General features: G+C 38.2%; 2 protein-coding genes across 3 annotated transcripts in view; one reads left to right on the top strand and one right to left on the bottom strand.

The window, feature by feature from the left end:
* Window positions 1-369: 369 nt before the first annotated feature.
* Window positions 370-12,149, top strand: LOC142955924 (uncharacterized). Of its 2 annotated transcripts, none has more exons than XM_076097190.1 (6): window positions 370-453; window positions 3,439-3,792; window positions 4,217-4,339; window positions 5,840-5,932; window positions 6,104-6,141; window positions 6,223-12,149. In XM_076097190.1, the coding sequence occupies exons 1-6, from the start codon at window positions 414-416 to the stop codon at window positions 6,298-6,300; spliced, it is 726 nt and encodes a 241-aa protein (XP_075953305.1). In that variant the 5' UTR covers window positions 370-413; the 3' UTR covers window positions 6,301-12,149. The 2 variants fall into 2 exon arrangements, with proteins under 2 accessions (XP_075953305.1, XP_075953313.1); XM_076097198.1 differs by having other exon boundaries at window positions 371-453; window positions 3,442-3,792.
* Window positions 8,545-19,074, bottom strand: part of cables2b (Cdk5 and Abl enzyme substrate 2b) — a 31,784-nt gene continuing 21,254 nt past the window's right edge. Inside the window, exons 3-10 of the mRNA XM_076097099.1 lie at window positions 18,827-18,904; window positions 17,792-17,900; window positions 17,538-17,706; window positions 16,525-16,622; window positions 14,649-14,755; window positions 14,370-14,489; window positions 13,592-13,676; window positions 8,545-12,908 (exon numbers count right to left, since the gene is read on the bottom strand). Of these exons, the coding sequence (XP_075953214.1) occupies window positions 12,756-12,908; window positions 13,592-13,676; window positions 14,370-14,489; window positions 14,649-14,755; window positions 16,525-16,622; window positions 17,538-17,706; window positions 17,792-17,900; window positions 18,827-18,904 (919 nt within the window). The 3' untranslated portion in view covers window positions 8,545-12,755. The remainder of the gene's footprint in view (window positions 12,909-13,591; window positions 13,677-14,369; window positions 14,490-14,648; window positions 14,756-16,524; window positions 16,623-17,537; window positions 17,707-17,791; window positions 17,901-18,826; window positions 18,905-19,074) is intronic.

The raw sequence follows: 19,074 nt of genomic DNA, 5'->3' as shown, positions 1-19,074 counted from the left end.
TTAACAAAATACAAGAATTAAAAAGTTTGTTTATTTCTAATGCTCAGAAACGCTCGATAGTAACACATATTTTAACTTGGAGTTTGGTTTTGCTTTGCTAGTATACGGAACACAAAACCCTGCTGATATCAAAAACAAAGAAAACAATTACATATAATGTTGGTTATTATTTTATAATAACTAGTTGCACATGATAGAAAAATAATATCTTTCAGAACTTTAAGGCTCTGTAGATTATGTGAATATAGAGACAAAAAATCTACAATTAAAGTACAAAATATAATACAGCGGAAAAAATGCACAAGGAAGGGAGTAGAGTAAAGTAGAGAATGTGATGTGTTTGGAGGAGGGGCTCTATCATTTAGTGAAGTGAAGACTGAAGAGAGGCCGCGTTAACGATCAGAACCTCAAACATGGACGTTCGTCAGACTTTGATCTGCTTCTTCTTTTTCAGTGAGTACGCTGACTTTCTATTTCTTTCATTCTGTTATTTTACGATGTTATTTCTTTCAGTCGGTCAGTTAAGCTTTGCAGTAGATGGGAAACAGTTTCTCATGAGTGAAGTGTGTTTCATTACATCTCATATCTGTTCAACACACATTGTTGCTTTCTGTAGTTAAACAGGATGATCGGAGTTTGTATGAGTCACTCAATGATGGGGAACTAAGATCTTGAAATACTATAAATAACACTGTAGAAATATTCTGTTACAAATAAAAGCCATACACTCAAATTTTTACTTAAGTACTTAATCTAAGTCTGCAGAGTAACTAAAGGTATGAAATAATTGCTGTGGCGTAGAAGCATAAAGTAGCAGAAAATAGAAATGAAGTACCTCAAAACTGCACTCACAGTACTTGGAAAATGGGAATTAATACCTTAAAATTGCACGTAAGTACAGTACTTTGGTAAATGTACTTAGTTACTTTCCACTAGTCATCAGCCACCTAGTCACTTTGACATGACATCATTAAAAGTACTGGTGACTTTAACAAAATAGACTTTAAATCAGGAACGAAATTAAAGGGTTAAACTTCTAAGTAACTGACTACAGCTGCAGATAGTTCAGTAGAAAACTAATCTTGGAAAACAAGCTGCATCCATTGGATGAGTTGGGATCAATTAAATCTTTTGGCATAAGGTCTCAGTGAAAAGAAAAGTCAAAGTATAATATATCAATAAAAGTCATAATATAGTATGTCGATAACGTTGTTTACTCTGTTCTTCGGGTAGAAGCGTGCTTTGACTGCAACCACGCCGAAGACGCTTCAGCTCATCTGCACTTTTACTTTACATCTGTAGCTTCAACATCGTGCACTTGTAAGGTAAAAGTTATTAGGAGCCAAATGGTGTTTTGATTATCATTTGGGGTTAACGCCGTCTCATCTACGACTTTACTGTCAACAGGTTTCATCAAGTACGACTACCAGCGGATGTCTAACTGTAAAGACACAGTTTCTGTTTGAAGTGAAAGAAAATAACTTTGGTAAAAATAATGAATTGGAACAGAACAAGCAATTTACATTTTTTTTAATGAAAATAAACTTGACATAACATTGGCAGTTTAAACAGTACATGGTCTTTATCTTTTATTAAATATTTTCATCCACTAATATCCTTCAGTTTTGTGTTGCAAACACACAAAATATATGAATTGCTCTTACCACAAGTTAATGTCCCGAACCTCTGTTGCTTTCATCTGCATCAGTACATGTGGCAACAACAGCTGAACCAAAAACATAAATAATATTTATGGTAAAAAGGTAAAAGGTAAAGAGGTAAAAAATACTCTAATATGCTAATGTGCTCATAATTCTGCATTGTAATTATTGATGCATTAATGTGTTCATCACTGTAATGTGTCAGCTGGTAGAGGTGCAGCTGATTTTGATTACTATGTACTGCTGCTTAGCTGATTTCCTCCTGGAGATCAATACAGTTTCATTATAATCTATAATAAAACATTATAATTGACATATTGATTATATTCTGTATTTGTTATCTAAGTCTGCAGAGTAACTGACGGTATGAAATTATTGTTGTGGCGTAGAAGCATAAAGTAACAGAAAATAGAAATGAAGTACCTCAAAACTGCACTTACAGTACTTTGGTAAATGTACTTGGTTACTTTCCACTAGCTCACTTTGACATGACATCATTAAAAGTACTGGTGACTTTAACAAAATAGACTTTAAATAAATAATTAAATTAAAGGGTCAAACTCTTAAGTAACTCTGACTACAGCTGCAGATAGTTCAGTTGAAAACTAATCTTGGAAAACAAGCTGCATCCATTGGATGAGTTGGGATCAATTAAATCGATCGGCATAAAGTCTTTGTTTTCATTAATAATGTTCATTCAATAATGTTTGTGCATCTAACAAATACTGTAAAATAAACGTGTGTTCAGAAAGAAGACAAAGCTCATTTTTGACTTTTATCATCTGTATCAGTTTGACTGTTTGTGTTGATTCGCACCAAACAGTCAACGTACCAACTGTACAGACGTTAACTACAAGCTAGCTAGCAACAGAGGCACTGTGTGTGTGTGTGTGTGTGTGTGTGTGTGTGTGTGTGTGTGTGTGTGTGTGTGTTTTTGTGTGTGTGTGTGTGTGTGTGTGCGTGCGTGTGTTTTTGTGTGTGTGTGTGTGTGTTTTTGTGTGTGTGTGTGTGTGTGTGTGTGTGTGTGTGTTTTTGTGTGTGTGTGTGTGTGTGTGTGTGTGTGTGTGTGTGTGTGTACGTAGTCAGCTCAGCCTCTTAATGAACTCAGCAGAGACTCCATCTCTCTCAGCAAAACAATGAAATAAAATTAACAGTAATTACAGCAAACTGTCTAACTAATTCTCATAACCAACAAAAATAATCAACATAAATAAATATTTCATCTCTGAGAAGGAGTAAGAATAAGTATACACTTTTATGGTCTTAGCTCTTCTCCACAACTCAAACAATTAACTCATTATTTATCATATAAACCTTTGTCACTGGTAGCCTGTTCTTTTCTTTTCTTCTTTCAATTCTAAACTGGGTAATGAAGTGATATCTTTCATTGAGTTGTCCACCTTTAGACATAAACAATACTATTTTTCAGAAAAAACAATTTTGTACGTTTTTTTAATCTCGAAGACTATTAAAGTTTTTTTCTTGTATATTTGTGTTTATTTTTCTCGTAAATCTGCCACTTTAATCCAGAAAATAGTTTTTTCTCTCCTAAATGTATGACTTTGTTCTCTAAGTTTTTAATATTATTATTACCCCAAACTCTAATAATAATATTTTTCCTGCTTAGAATGCTTAAAATCTTGGTTGAAAGAATCAAAATTAAATTATTGTTGTATTAAATTGTTACCCCTCAGTCACAGACTAGTTGAACTGGGTAGTTTATCTCAGTAGAGGAAGGGAAGTCCAGATAATAACTATTGATTGATCATCCTTTCAGCAGCACTGCGGGGCAGAAACACTGGTCTCATCAATGCAGAGATCATCAGCCGTACAAGAACTGAAGGAGGAAACATCACAGTTGCATGTACCTTCATTTTCTCTGGAATAAAGAAGATCTTCTGTAAGCAACCATGTGAAGAAGGAGACATTCTCATTGCAACAGAGGATGTCACAGCTCAGAGGGGCAGATACAGCATTAAATATACAGAAGGAGCGTTTCCAGTACGGTCTACAGTTCTGTATGTGAGCATCACAAAGCTGACTAAGTCTGATGCAGGAAAGTACAGATGTGGTTTGAACAGATCTTTACCACTCCTATCATACCAGGATATTGTTATCAGAGTTGAAGAAGGTGAGTTTCTACTGAGAGAATTAACTGTTCACTGACAGCTGCTGATGTTTCAAACACCTCGATGTGTTTAGTCTAACGATTATATTTAGAGCTGCATATTTTCATCATTGTAAAAACTGATGAATGCTCCTTTAATTAAATCCAGAAGTTCAACTCTAACATATCAGATACATTCAGACTGTCCAACACTACAGCTGATTTGAATAGTGTTGCATCAAACACATTGATTACCTTCTGCATTTCTCTGTATGATTAGAAATACATTGATGCATTCACAGATAATTAGTGTTATTGAAGTGAAATATTACCACAGATTTATTTGTACAATTAGTATCTGATTGTGTAGTTGTGTGTTCATTGTTTTCTTTTTGTTTCTGAGCTCCAATCTCTTCAAAACCAAACGTGACTCTTAAACCTCTTTCAGCATCAGTCCCATCAGCCTCCACACAGAATACAACACAGTTGAGCTCCAGTACAGGAAGCTACACACCTTCATCAGCCTCCCCTGAAGGTAACCAGCAGTCTCAAAAGGAACAGACAGCTGCAGGTTGGAACATTTTATTATGAATTTAATGATTGAAATGTTAACCTTTTAACTACTAGGCCTGTTTTTAGCCCCCTGCTCGGAAATTGCATACTCCTACTCCTTTGAGTACACTACCCAAACTACAAGGTCTATTTTAATAATTTTGATGCTAGAATACTGGTAACACTTGTGAGATGTGTTGATATACATTGATTGATGTATATGTCACTGGTTAATATAGAAAAATAAGAAATTACACAGCTGAAATTGAAAACATTCAGCTCCGCCTGGAAGAAATGCACTTTCAGTGATAAAAAGTTATTGAAATAATGCAGTATGATCCCTAAAAACTTTCTTAAGTCATAGCATAACTGATCAGTAGTTATTACAAAATGGTTAGAGTGGAATAAAGTGAATAATAAGAGGTTTTTATTACAAAGGGGTCAGGCGAGGTCATCATTTTCGAACCAGCTGTTGCAGCTCTTACATTGTACTTTTATACACTATATAACTATATATTTCACTTTCTTTATCACTCATATGATTCAATACATCCAAATACAGATAATAGGAATCATATTCATATTCATAACATCATCAGAGCCAGTTTTGGCTGTCATCTGTAGGATTTTCTCATTGCATGTGTGTGTGTGTGGCTGGATCTCAGCCTATCCTCGGTCGATTTCCAAAAACAACCCCTCTTTAGACGCGTCATCGTCTTAGGAAGACTCATGCCAAATTTGGTGGTGATCGTCAACAGATTTCATAGAATAAAGTTGCCAGAAGTGAGGCGTGTACCCCGGCGGAAATTTCCGGTCGCAGGCAGTCTGACCACTCGCCCAAGCCCCCTTGACCGCTCTTATTCTGGAAACAAGTCGGAAGTCAACAGTATGCAGTTGGCAGCAATGACTACAGCTTTGGAACGGAAATTCCGCGACGTTATTATCCATATTTTGAGAAAACTTGGGCGCATAACCACGATTTTTGTCGGCGAAGTTCAGCATGAAGGTACGTTTGATCATCCACAACGGGTTTAGTGCTTCTACGGATCGTAAAACAGAAGTTAGTTACGTGTTCCGCCACGTGTGCTAATGCTAATAAATGCTTTGTATGACTGGGTAGCTGTTAGCATGAGGGTACAAACATTGATTTACTGTACTCATAGCGCCGATTTCTGGCCCGGATTTGGTGCTTTTATGCCACGATATTGTTATACTTATATGAGTAGCCTATAGTTGTCTTTGGAGTTTATAATAAGTGACTTATATGATGTTGTTGTCCACACGTTGCTATTTCATCCAAAAAAAAAAGTGGCCGTGTCCACACTACTGACTAATAATCATGCTATTTTCCGCATTTGATTTTGGGGTACCCTCAACACGAGCGCCCCCCAATTGGGGGGCGCTCGTAGCCAGAAGGTTTTAATTGATGTTATTATTAGCTTGACAGTTATGCAGACTTCCAGATATATTGCATAATAAAGTGTAAAACAAACTCATTCATCTGCTCAAACAACCACAGGTGTGCTGCTGTATGTGCGTCTGACTCTGGTCATCATGATCATCGTACTCTCAACGGCTGTGCTGATAATCTGCAGGAAGAGTGAACCCAAAGGTGAGGCTACAGGAAACACACACAAACACACACACACACACACACACACACACACACACACACAAATGGAACTGAACGTCTAAAACTTTTCACAGAAAAAAACACACACTTTGCCTGTCATGCCAGATGTGTAAGCAGTGGACCTAATCTTCTGAACCACATATTTTTCAGAACCTACTGTAGAAGCTGTGTACGCTAATATCACAGAGGTGAGTTTGAGTAAATTTGGGATATTGAGCATTATTAATATTTAAACCACCTGATATTAACACAGACCTGTTCTCCTGCAGGCCAACCGGGTGTCTGAGGAGATCAGAGAGGAAGACGACGAGAGCAGAACTCCTCCTTTAGAAATGTCTGCAGTTTAAACTTTCTACTGAAGCCAGTTTTCAGAAGCAAGTAAGATTAAATGTGGAAGGAATTTAGCTTTGGGTTCAGGTCACAGTATCTTTACACTTCATCTGCTAAAATAACGTGTAACAACTTCATTGTACAGCAGAGGAAATATTTTTGCAGTGGCAGAATACAGAACAGATTGTGGACATGTCCTCAAAAATATGGTCTTAAACAAACTTCACATCTTATGTTTGAGAGTAAGGTGGTGCCTTCTTAAGAAACAGGAACCAGGCCAGTTTGGGAAATATAACAAAGCCACAAGAGAGAAGTACAGATATGTAAACTCAAAAAGAGTGCTGCATCAAACATTGTTTGATAAATTACATCATCCCTGCAGCACTCTAGCAGCCAGTCGCAGTCAGTGGTTGATACTGCTGGCAATATTTTAGATTATAAAAATTCAGATTACTGTATATCTGCTGATATTTTTTTTAAACATCAACACATAATATAAACAAACAGTTTTTAGTACAATACTATCAATTTTGTAGTTACTGGACATTCTTCGATTGCATTTAACAAAATATAAGACGCAAAAAAATTGTTTATTTCTAATGTAAAATGCTCAATACATATCTTAGCTTAGAGCTTGGTTTTGCTTTATTAGTGCACAGAACACAAAACCCTTCTGGTGTCAAAAACAAAGAGAAAAATGACATTGTTGTTGGTTATTATTTTATAATAACTAGTATGCACATGATAGAAAAATAGCATCTTTCAGGACTTTGAGGCTCTGTAGATTAGGTGAATATGGAGACAAAAAATCTACAATTAAAGTACAAAATATAATACAACTTTTGAAAAAAATCATTAAATAAGTCATAGTGTAACATGTTGAAAAAACTCATAAAAAGTCATTTTATAGCATGTTGAAAAAAAGTCATTAAATAAGTCATAGTATAGTATATCGAAAATTGTCATATTATAGCATGTTGAAAAAAGTCATAGTTATAGTATGTCGAAAAAAGTCATTAATCAAAGTCATAGTCTAGCATATTGAAAAAAATCGTTAAATAAATCAAAGTGTATTATGTTGAAAAAGTCATAAAAAGTCATGGTGTAGTATGTTGAAAAAGGTCATGAACAAAGTCAACGCCGACAAATGTCATCAAAAAGTAATTTTATAGTATTTCAATCAGGAGACTTCATTAGAATTTAACAATAATTTATTATACATGCATAAAATTTGTACTGTACAAAGTCTTTGGCGATTGGACTCGACTGAGGGTTATGGGATGCTGAGGTCAGATGAGGCCTAATCCCCTCTGGAGTCCAGACACTGGTGGTGGTGGTGAAGCGAGTTGCTGCAATCCACTGCAGCATGTCTGTGATGCTGACTGGAGGTGACTGTGGTGGAGGGTCGCATCTGCCTTGAGCTGAATTGACAACTGAAGCAGCAGAGAGGAGAACACCTTTGAAAGTTTGACAGCAATGATGTGATTGGCTGAAGGGAACTGTGCAGAATCTGGTTGGTTACTTTAAAGTGAACGCCCCAAATCAGCTGATAGAGGGAGAGAGAGAGAGAGACTGAGAGATTATGAATGAAAAAGTGTGTAAAGAGAGTCTTCCTGACTGAACTTGTGCTTAACCTTCATGTTGAAAATAGTCATTAAATAAGTCAGTGTAACATGTAGAAAAAAGTAAAAATAAATTCACAGTATAGTATGTGAAAAAAAGAAAAACAAATCTTTTTTTTTTTTTTAAAGTCATAGTATAGTATGTCAAAAAAAGTAAAATAAAAGTCAAGTCAAATCAAGTCATTCATAGTATAGTTTGTCAAAAAAGTAAGAAACAGTCATGTATAGTATGAAGAAAGTTAAGAAGTTATAGTATAGTGTGCTGAAAAAAGTAAAAAGAAAAGTGAAAGTATAATATATCAATAAAAGTCATAATATATGTCGATAACGTTGTTTACTCTGTTCTTCGGGTAGAAGCGTGCTTTGACTGCAACCACGCCGAAGACGCTTCAGCTCATCTGTACTTTTACTTTACATCCGTAGCTTCAACACCGTGCACTTGTAAGGTAAAAGTTATTAGGAGCCAAATGGTGTTTTGATTATCATTTGGGGTTAACGCCGTCTCATCTACGACTTTACTGTCAACAGGTTTCATCAAGTACGACTACCAGCGGATGTCTAACTGTAAAGACACAGTTTCTGTTTGAAGTGAAAGAAAATAACTTTGGTAAAAATAATGAATTGGAACAGAACAAGCAATTTACATTTTTTTTTTAATGAAAATAAACTTGACATAACATTGGCAGTTTAAACAGTACATGGTCTTTATCTTTTATTAAATATTTTCATCCACTAATATCCTTCAGTTTTGTGTTGCAAACACACAAAATATATGAATTGCTCTTACCACAAGTTAATGTCCCGAACCTCTGTTGCTTTCATCTGCATCAGTACATGTGGCAACAACAGCTGAACCAAAAACATAAATAATATTTCCACAGAATAACTTCATGTGACGCCACGAAGGCAATGCTGCCAAACTGCTGCGTGCCTTGTCCATATCGTATGTCCAAAACATACAAAAAACTAATTCATTGCACTTAAAATGTAAGAACAATAATCATAAATGGAAGACAAACACCTGGTAAATATTTCCCTTTACAGCCTTATAGTGCTCAAAGAAGAATACAAATAATTACTTGATACAAAACAATAACATAAACACGTGAGGTTAAAATAAAAGGTGAAAATAAATGCTGTGACACATTAAAGGTAAACACTGAGGAGGAGGAGGAGGATGAAGGTCAGCTGACAGACTGATGGCTGCATAGAATCAATATCACAAATCTCAGAAGACAACTTTGGACGATTGTGTGCCGTCGTTCAAGCTTATATTTAACATATAGTTATTTAGTAATAGTGCTTCTTTAAATCTTATTTCACCAACTTTAACAGAAGAATCCCAGCTGTTTGTTGCCAAAATGTGCTTTTTTTCCTTGATGGATTTTTACAAAGATAACAGTTTAAATACATGATTCTACTGTTACAGTGCAAACTATGAAGCATGGAGTCGTCTTCACTGCTTAGAACAGCAGGATACAAAACTGCAACAGGAACATGTCTTCATGTTCCTCCAAGTTTTAGCTCCTTAACTTCAACTTATGTACAATTTATATTTCTGCTGACCAATGACAAATAAAAACATTTTGGATCAAATTGTTTGTCTCATCTTTCAGGCAGCCACTGGTTTCATTTACCAGAGTACAACAATCAAAAAAAATTACATTTATATTAATTATAATAATTATAATGCAGTTTTAGTTCAAACTCATGCGAAAATATTTCCTCTCATTAGCTCACAACAATTAATAGACTAGAAAAGAAGTAGATTTCACTGTGATGTTACACAACTTGATTTTCAAGAGTGTGCTGCATGATGCACCAGAGTGAATGGCAAACAGTGGCTGCATGGCAGGAAAGACAAATATATTATGAATACTACAACATGGTTTTGCAGCATTCAAATGTTGATTTAAAATTTGAATGTCAACGTAATGAATGAAGCCTCGAACTATTCGGTACAGCCTTTATTGGCTAATTCAAGCTAATGAAACGGTCATTCCCTTCTTCCCACTTGGTGTTTTTGAAGATGATTGCCGCTCAGAGAGGAAAGAACATTTTGTTTGAAATAACCAAAACGAATCCTACTTGAACCCTCAGCTTTATGCTACAAAACAACCTGAAACACGATACCATGAGAGTACCCATCAGCTCCTCAGCTCCAACACTCAGACTCCAAAATACAACAAAGTGCCTTTAACACACACAAGAAAACAACATCAGAGGAAGACCATTGAAGGGAAACCTCCAGATGAAGAATCATATTTTAAAACCAGAACCTTGTTTCCGACTGAATTATCTGCTTTGCATCATCGGCTCAGAGTTTCATCGTAAACATGATTCTTCATCCGGAGGATTATTAGCAATAAATACATCTCAGTGAATCGGTCAGATTTCAATATACAATAATACAAGAACATACTTTACACATTTAATGTAGAAAAATATTATTATCCTCGTTACTTAGTGATGAAATTAAGAGTCAGGATTGTGAAGCAAAAAGGCAAAGTGCAAAAACAACAGAGGCCCGACAGGAAGTGTTTGTGCTGTAGTCTCTCCTCCAACATGGCCGTCTGTGGGAAATGGTGACCACTTCTAAAAGAAAGTACTCACTTTGGTTTTGGATAAATCAGATTTCACTGCATGGAGGAAAAACAGGCACAAACCACCTGATAGAGGTTAAATATCTGTCCCTTTATGATACAGTAAAATAATAAATAACGGAATAAATAATATTTGAGTTCTTGCTAAGGTAGTTTATGAACAGGAAGGTCTTGTTGGTACTTGATGTTGCCTCAGGAAGTCTGTAGCTACAGCAAGTTGCCTTCAAGAAACATGAATAACGTCTTTGCAGTTATTTCCACCTTTACAAGCCGTCCTGTCCCAAAAACATAATAATAATAATAATAATAATAATGACTGTCGTTACAGGCCTGTTGTACCTTGAGTGAGCTGGTGTGTTTGTTTCAGGGCTTTGTTTCACAGCCTCCATCCGTAATTTATTCTCTCAATAAACTCATTAAACATTGGTCTATAAAATGTAGGTTAACATATTCAAATCGTTTGTTTTGTCAGAACAAGAAAACCAGCAAATGTTCATATTTGATTCAACATAGTATCATCATGAGTTCCATCGCTTTGGGACACGAGAGACCCTCAAAAGGAAACACCTGTTGCGTCCCCCAAACTTGGGCAAAAGAAGGAATCCTTCAGGTTGCATCTGAAGAAGCCTTGAAATGCAGAGCATGTCGGACACGGTGTTTATACGACAATGACAGTGATGGTTTCATCTGTTGCTTCTTCTCATCATCACAGCATGTTTCTGAGGATGCACTGCTTCTCTGTGACCACCAGAGTGAGCAGCTGTCTGCTGGTGGAGGGACGACAACATCAGAGCAAGACAGAGGTCAGAACACAGAGGAGAGGTGGAGATAAAGTGTCTCGTTTGAATCCCTGGATCCGGACGGACGAAATAGAAAAACAACCAAAATTCAGGTGCCCTTAGGCAAGGCACTTAAACATCGTAATATTTGTTACAGTAAAGCGGGCTCATGATAACCTACCCCTTGATAAATGAAATCACGATCGGAGCAGTGAAGAAGCGATTGAGTGGTGGTGTAAACATCTTCAGAAGCCTCGAAAAATCATGCCGATAATTCAGAAAAAAGCCGTCTGGACGTTCAGAGAGAACGAAGGACGTAACATCAGGACTGCACACAGAAAAGTGCTGACGCAATGTCATCAATGCGAGCGAGAGTCCAAACTAAACTTCTGACCAGTGAAACCAGTGTGAAGAGAGGACAGGATGCGAGGAAGCACTGGGAACTGCAGTCACCACAGTGCTCGATCAATTCCCTCCCATGGATGTATTGCTTAAATTGAATCTCACAACAAAACATTATACAATAATAAGTGAATGTTGTTCAAATCTTTGCTATATTTGCTGAAAACACTCGGCACTTTTGATTTAAGATGCTTTGAAAAGCAACGATTGTCAAATGCACAAAACGTTTTGTTGAGTAACTGTCATGTCAGCACATTTAAACTAAAGTAAGGACGGTTATTTTCAGCCTTTATCTCCAATTTCTTCGTTCTCACAGTCAGTGTCTTCGGCCCACAGTGTTAAACAGTCAACTCTAAAGTTGTCAAGAAATTTGGGAAATTGTAATTTTGGAAACCCCATGGCAGTAATTTGATTGGATGTGAATATGAAAGTGTTTTTTAAAATGGCTCTTCTGATTAGATTTAGTTTGGAACTAATTGTCTCCACTGATTTGAAAAACTGTGAAGCTATCCTGTAAAACTTGAAGAGGTTACAGGTGCAGCGGTAAAACTTGAAGGGAAACCTTTGGATTTTTTGGGCCAATAGTTACTCACATTCTCAACTGCAGAAATGTCTGAAAGGATTACTCAACTGTTAAACACAGCTTAACAAACGTTCCACATAAACTCAGATTTAACCAAAATGATTAAAGTTTCAACCAGCAACCCTTAGAGAGCCGTGTTCAGCAGAGTTTCCATTACTAAGATAGTGAGGGAAACCTTACAACAACAAAACAAAACATAATTTCCTTTAAGAAAGACATGCTTTTGAGCTTTATGATGAGTGATCAGTGATTCTCGTGGTGCTGTTGAGCCAGGCATCAGTCCTGCTGCTGAACCATCGATCACAGTGTGTCGTCACTTTGGTGTTTGAGGGAGAAGAGCAGGCGATGTTGTCTGTGATGCCGAGCCGTTGGGCTGTCGTACTACCGTCACAGTGTGGATGAGCTTTGGTGTCTGCGTTGTGAGCACAGAGGAGGAGGATCACTTCGTACCTCTGAGAGTCGCTGGAGGGAGGGATCAGCGTGTCACTGCTTTGACTGCTGCAGCTGCACCAGCTTCCTGTAATGCGGCATGACTTTGCTCTCCGGTAGGTACAGCGCCATCTCCAGGGCCACCAGGATGGTGAACTCAAACGATATCAGCTCCCTCCTGCTGATCCTGAAACGCTCCTCCAGCTTCTACAGAGATGCAACACAAACAAAAGCACGAGAGACACGATGCTTTCTTTCAACATGGCTTTTTAACTTTCTCTTTTCTTTTTTATTGGACTATTAGAGGATGAATTTTGTACCTTTTGAAGCTAAAATTCAGTGTTGAGATACAATACCTTCTTAAGGTGGCTCTGAGGTAAAAAATGCAACTCTTAACAAAACACAAGTGTAAAAACATGTCATCAGGTATCTTCTCTTTTCACCACAGGGCCACCCTACTTACTTAAATAATGCCAAAATCAACACAATTCTGATATGACTGCATCAAAAGCATTGATTAATGGTTTAAGTTATAAAAGTTTCAAATTAAATAAATAATTACTAATAATTAGTATAAAATCTGGTAATCTGAGACAGGATTCATCAGTATTATACATCCCAGTAATCAATAGATTATTTACATTAACCTGTCAACAACATGATGATGTCTTTAGACTTGTTTTGTCTTTCTAACCGTCCAAAAACCCAGTCAGTTTTCCATCTGCTCAGGTAGATCAGCTTCACAAGCACCTGAGCAACATGAGCTCACTGACAGGCAGAGGTAACCACCATGATCCTATTGTGTGTGTGTGTGTGTGTGTGTGTGTGTGTGTGTGTGTGTGTGTGTGTGTGTGTGTGTATATATATATGTGTGTGAGTGAGAGACTCACATCTATGAGGTGTTTGACCTCCTGTTTCTTGAGATCACTGCTGATCTTAGCAGCCAGTAGGATGCAGGCAGCCGACACCAACTTCCTGTAAAGCCACAGCAGTAAAGAGGAGCTCATGAGAGAAGATAATGACTAATGGACCTGGAACAGGTGAGATTCATGTGTTTGTACCTCATTACAACAGCCACATCACATTAAACATTAACAGGCAACATCCACAGTGTTGAGATTTTGGACAAAGATATGGGGATACCACATTTACATCCAAAATATCAACAAAAAGAAAAAAAGACCCTCATTTAGATTGAACTGTCCAGTCTAACAACATTCACTGTTTGTTTTGCACTGCTTTACCCCGTGGTGTATGTGCAACTAACTGATGGAAGCCAGAACGAGCTAGTTCTGCTGAAACAACATCCAAAGTGGCGTTAAAACTGTATAAATTAAAGTTATACCAAACACGGTCAATATGAAGGAGAGAATTCAGTTTTGAGTTTTGCGAGAGGCTAGCAGCTGTGTTAAACAGAGATGGGTCAATAATCTATAGAATGTCTTGAATAAATCATGAAAATGGTAATAGGAAAGTGTTGATGTTTCTTTTACCACTTTTATGATATTAACTAAAAATGAACACAAAAGAGAGCCACTCCGACACCACACACTGTGGACTCAACACGTAAACCGTCAATTAATGTCCATATTGACGATCCATGTTGCATATCTGTTCTGTTAAATAAACATAAGAGGCTGATATGTATATATGTATATGTTAAAGTACCTGTTTTGTTTATTGAGTCGACCCTGCAGCACCAACTTCTCAAAGTAGACGAACGCCATCGCGATGGTGACGGGCTGCATGCCGCAATCCTCCCCAACTACTCTCATCTCTCTCTTCAGACTGAGAGACAAAGACCGTATAAAAGTCAGACAGGTTTGATATTCTTACAGTAGTCTCAGCAACATGTAGAATGCCGTGCTGTATATAAAAACAAATTGAGTATTTTATCATCATAATAATACATTTAAACGTATTTTGTCAATTCACTTCAAATACTACCTGCGTATCTTGCTGAGAGTGAGTTTAACGTGAGGAAACTTCTCCTTAAACGTCTCGTTCATGTCTTTCTTCAGATCAGACGGTTTGACGTATTCTATGACTGTTGTCTGGAGGATGAAAGACGAGAGGAGAAGATGTAAAGTAAGACAGAGAAAACAGAACAAAGGAAAAGGAGCGGAGGAAGAGAAGAATGCATAAACAGGAAAGGAGAGATGTGTCGTCATGTGAAAGTGTAAGCACAGACATTTAAAAGTCAAACAACGGTCACTGAACCTCACGATGAAGTAAACACCGACTGCTTCACTCTGAGCACAAACTGCCAACAGTACAGCCATGCCATGCCTGTTAAGTATCCTTGTGCTTTTATTGGTATTTTATTAAATATTAGACATCAGTTAATAAAATAAGTGTTGTGTATGTGCAGTTCACAACCTGGAATAATGTAGGTTGAATCCTGCTTCACAGACATGAATGAATGTCTTTATTACTGTTATAAAAGACTCTAGCTTTACAATTAGAGTGTGAGAACAATGGTGGGAGTAGTTCATCTTTTTATTTTCAGGTACACATCATAACAGAAGTCCTGAGAGGCAAGTGAACCTGGTGAACCATTTTCTAAATTGAATCTAAACTAAACTGTAAACAGGGGAAAAAAGGTTTTGCCAGGATAGACTTTCTATGGTGTGTGTGTGTGTGTGTGTGTGTGTGTGTGTGAGTTTGTTGTTGTAATACTCATTTATGCCACAAGAGGTTGAAGTGGACCACTACACAATGTTCTTAATAGGGCTAAAAGCATTCATGATTTCCCTAACGGCAGATTAGCACCTATTGAAATACATTTAAAGCCAAGAGAGATGTGACATTACACAAGTTGCTAACGGCTAACACCTGTACCTCATCTTTAGAGTACATGGAAATAATGGATCTCACCAGGGAGAAGACATGAATGCTTTAAATTGTATTTAGAACATGTGGTTGGGGTGCACTTCAGCCTCTTGTCGACAGAAATAAGTATTACAACAACAAAGACTACAACAATTTTTTTTCACCTGCCTAAATGTTTTCTTTCCACCTGTTTCACAGATGAAACAACATAATTAAGGAACTTAGAAAGATTGTCCTGTCAAAATCTATACACGCGTAAACACAGGAGAGAAAACATTTTATATCAGATTTAGAAAATGGATCACCAGAACCACACACACAAGTACACACGCACACGCACGATCAGTGACAAAGCAGCCCACCTCAGCGGTGATCTTCTCGACGGATTAAATAGTAATGATAAAGCATGCGTGTGTGTCCGTAGTATTACATTTATCTCAGTGGAAGGATAAAACTAAGCTGCTGCCTATAGGATAATTATGTTGATGTAAAAGAGGTGTGTGTGTGTGTGTGTGTGTGTGTGTGTGTGTGTGTGTGTGTGTGTGCGCACACATGAATGTGTATGTATTTTCTCAGGAGCGATTATTCTCTTCTCAGGGGTCTATAATCCTCAATCCTTCTTTCTCCTCCGCACTTCTGTCGTTGCATCTTTATTTTCTCTCTGCCCGTCTCTCCTTCACTTTGTCATTCTGCTTGTTGAACATTAAAAATGTTGGTGCACGTTTGTTCTTAATCTCACAGTAGTGCAGTTGTCACTTTCTGGATAAAGCTTCTAAAGATCATTTTCATCCCTACAAAACTGAACCAGATCCAGACGTGAAACCAAATGACAGACAGAAACAAAACTACCAAACACTGTCGTCACGCATAAATAATCCCTGGATATTTACTGCTGATACATGTTAGGAGTTAGGTTAGGAGAATTATAATCAAAATGTAGAATGATATGTAATGCAGCACATTCTTGAAATAATCAAAAAGTGTTTTTTACCATGTAGGAGGCGAAGATCAGCACCCGTTTGTGTTTCCCACAAGGCCACTGGGGGTCACTGAGGAGGTTAGGGTCGTAGTCCGTCACATCTTCAAGACCTTAACACACACACACACACTTATAAAAAATATGATAATCAGAAATTAATTTGTCAATAAACCACATGATTGCTAGAGGTTTTTGTGACTAGTTAGCCTACTAAGAAAAGATGTGTGAATATGGCAGCTTTGGAAGCTGAGAGACTGAATAGACGCGTCACAAGAGGACTAAAAATATAAACCTGCTATCAATATGCACACTAACTAACACGCGCATACACACACACACACACACACACACACACACACACGCACAGCTGTGTTGTGTTAATGAAAGGTTCCAGTTCCAGATTAGAAAGAGAGGTTTAGAGGATAATACAGGGCTCTGTCACTGTGGGTGAGAGTTTATAGATAGCAGAAGCATGAGACAACAAGAACTCCAGTACGACTGCAACAACTCTCTCTCTCTATGCTCTCTTCACCCAACCTCACTCTAATCTCATCCCTCCATCCTGCGTTTGCTAGTCCTTCTGTATTTTTATTTTCCTTCTCTCTGCAGCCACAATCACACCCCTTCTGCTTCTACTTCCTGTCACAATGTTCTCACGCTTACTCTGAATGCAGGGACACATCAACTAGCAATATTACATTTTATTTGGTGTAATGGTATAATCCAATATTTAGGGGTATGGCAAGGCACATCAATACTATTAAATAACTACGTCTAGAAGCGCACAAGAAGAGTTTAGACCTCTGTCAAGCAATGTTAAAAAAAGTGAAATATAATGTGTGTAACCGCCCCATCATTTGGATCCGCTCCCAAGTTTAATGGGCTCTTCCTTTGCCTGTGCTACACCCTTCCACCAAGTCTCATGAAAATCAGGCCAGCTGTTTTTCCACAATCCTGCGGACAAACAGAACCAAAAACCAAACCTCCTTGGCAGAGGTCACAATGCGTGTGTATGCATGCATTACCCAGGTCCAGCCCCACAGCGCTGTTTAGTCTGCTAGGTGGGCAGCTCCTGCCCTGCATGCTGTGTGTACTCCTGGAAACTGGAATCTGTAGCATCAGGTCGCTGGTCGACGACGGCTTCTGCCTCACCAGTGCGTTAGTAGAGTACAGGAACTGGGCGTACGACACAGACTGAGACAGAAAAAGAGATGAATTCATAGGATCTGAATCAAAAACCTCCCTAATCATAACAACATCTGACCGTGTGTTTATCTACCCTGCCGTAGGTGTCCAGTTGGAAACCCTCCAGCCCCGGTAGCATCTCCAGGGTGGTGGAGATGTTACCAGACGAGTGTCTCCTCCTCGGGTGGTTTAATGTAGGGTCACTGGAGAAAGACAGAGAGAGAGAGAGAGGTTGTTAAGGTGACGTGAGAACAGAGTCGTTCCTGGCAGCAGGTTTACCATCAGGAATGTAAATTAAGGACAGCTCAGATAAAAGATTCACAACATGAGAAATGTGAGCCAGAACACTGCAGCAGTTTAAATTCCTCAAAGGGCAATGGCTGTTGGTCTGTTGGCATCATGAAAAACTGATCTTGCGGAAGAGGTGTCGAGGCGTTTCAGCCATGTAACGGTGTAAGGGCCACCGTCACTAGCAAAGTGACGTCATTTCCCCGTGTACTGATACTTCCTACAATGTGCATGTGTGGCGCGAGTATGACGTGACATAAGCACGCACACAGCAGTTGTAGATTACCATGTGAAACTCTGTGTGTGTGTGTGTGTGTTTGAACGTGATAGAGAGAAAGGGATTAGGAGAAGTTTACATAACTGTAATAACATCTGTATTTTCAGCTGTGTTTATACAGTATCTGAGTGTGTGTATGTGTTGGAGTCAGAGAGAATAAGAGACCATGATAAGCGTACTTTCTGCTCCATGTTTATCTGTAAATGTGTCTGTAAAGTTTTTATCTATGGGAAAGTTTATGTGTGATTATGTCAGTGGTTTTTCTTTTTGAGTGTATGCGTGTGTGTGTGTGTGTGTGTGTGTGTGTGTGTGTGTGTGTGTGTGTGTGTGTGTCAGCCGCTAAAAAGTCCTCGAGTCAAGTTAGGAGGCTCTTAGGCACATGGGAAAAATTGTTGTCTTCCAGAGGCAACTCCTTTTTCTTCGTCTCTCAGGAAGGAAATCACTTCCTCTCCTCCCTCTTCTTTCTGTGGCCAGCTGTAGCTCTTCTCCTAAGCTCCCCTCCTACTCTTTCATCCAGCCAGACACTGACCTAAATGTGTGTGCATGTGCAGGTGTGTTCATTACCTGAGGTAGAAGCTTTCTCCATAGGGCAGAACAGAGAAGGCAGCACACAGAGACCTCTTCGCACAGATCAGCACGATCCTGAAACACAACCAAACACACACATTGGTGGTTATTGGTATATGGTTGTTACAACATCTGTCCGGTTGTCTGTTTGTAAAGGAAACATCAGGAATTAGCATCGTCAAGCTGAACAGCAACCTTCCTTATGATACACTTTTAGCGGACTAAACACAGAGGTAAATGTGACA

Source organism: Anarhichas minor, unplaced genomic scaffold, assembly GCF_050575085.1.
Source record: "Anarhichas minor isolate MPS153535 unplaced genomic scaffold, ASM5057508v1 ptg000003l, whole genome shotgun sequence".
In the NCBI taxonomy this organism is placed as follows: domain Eukaryota; kingdom Metazoa; phylum Chordata; class Actinopteri; order Perciformes; family Anarhichadidae; genus Anarhichas; species Anarhichas minor.
This window is presented reverse-complemented; position numbering and strand designations above follow the sequence as displayed.

Excerpts from the sequence above, each read along its gene's own strand:
- LOC142955924 (XM_076097190.1), top strand. The coding sequence starts at position 414 with ATGGACGTTCGTCAGACTTTGATCTGCTTCTTCTTTTTCA. Across the intron at positions 454-3,438 it reads GATCTGCTTCTTCTTTTTCA|CAGCACTGCGGGGCAGAAAC; the intron begins GTGAGTACGCTG and ends TCATCCTTTCAG. Across the intron at positions 4,340-5,839 it reads AAAGGAACAGACAGCTGCAG|GTGTGCTGCTGTATGTGCGT; the intron begins GTTGGAACATTT and ends AAACAACCACAG.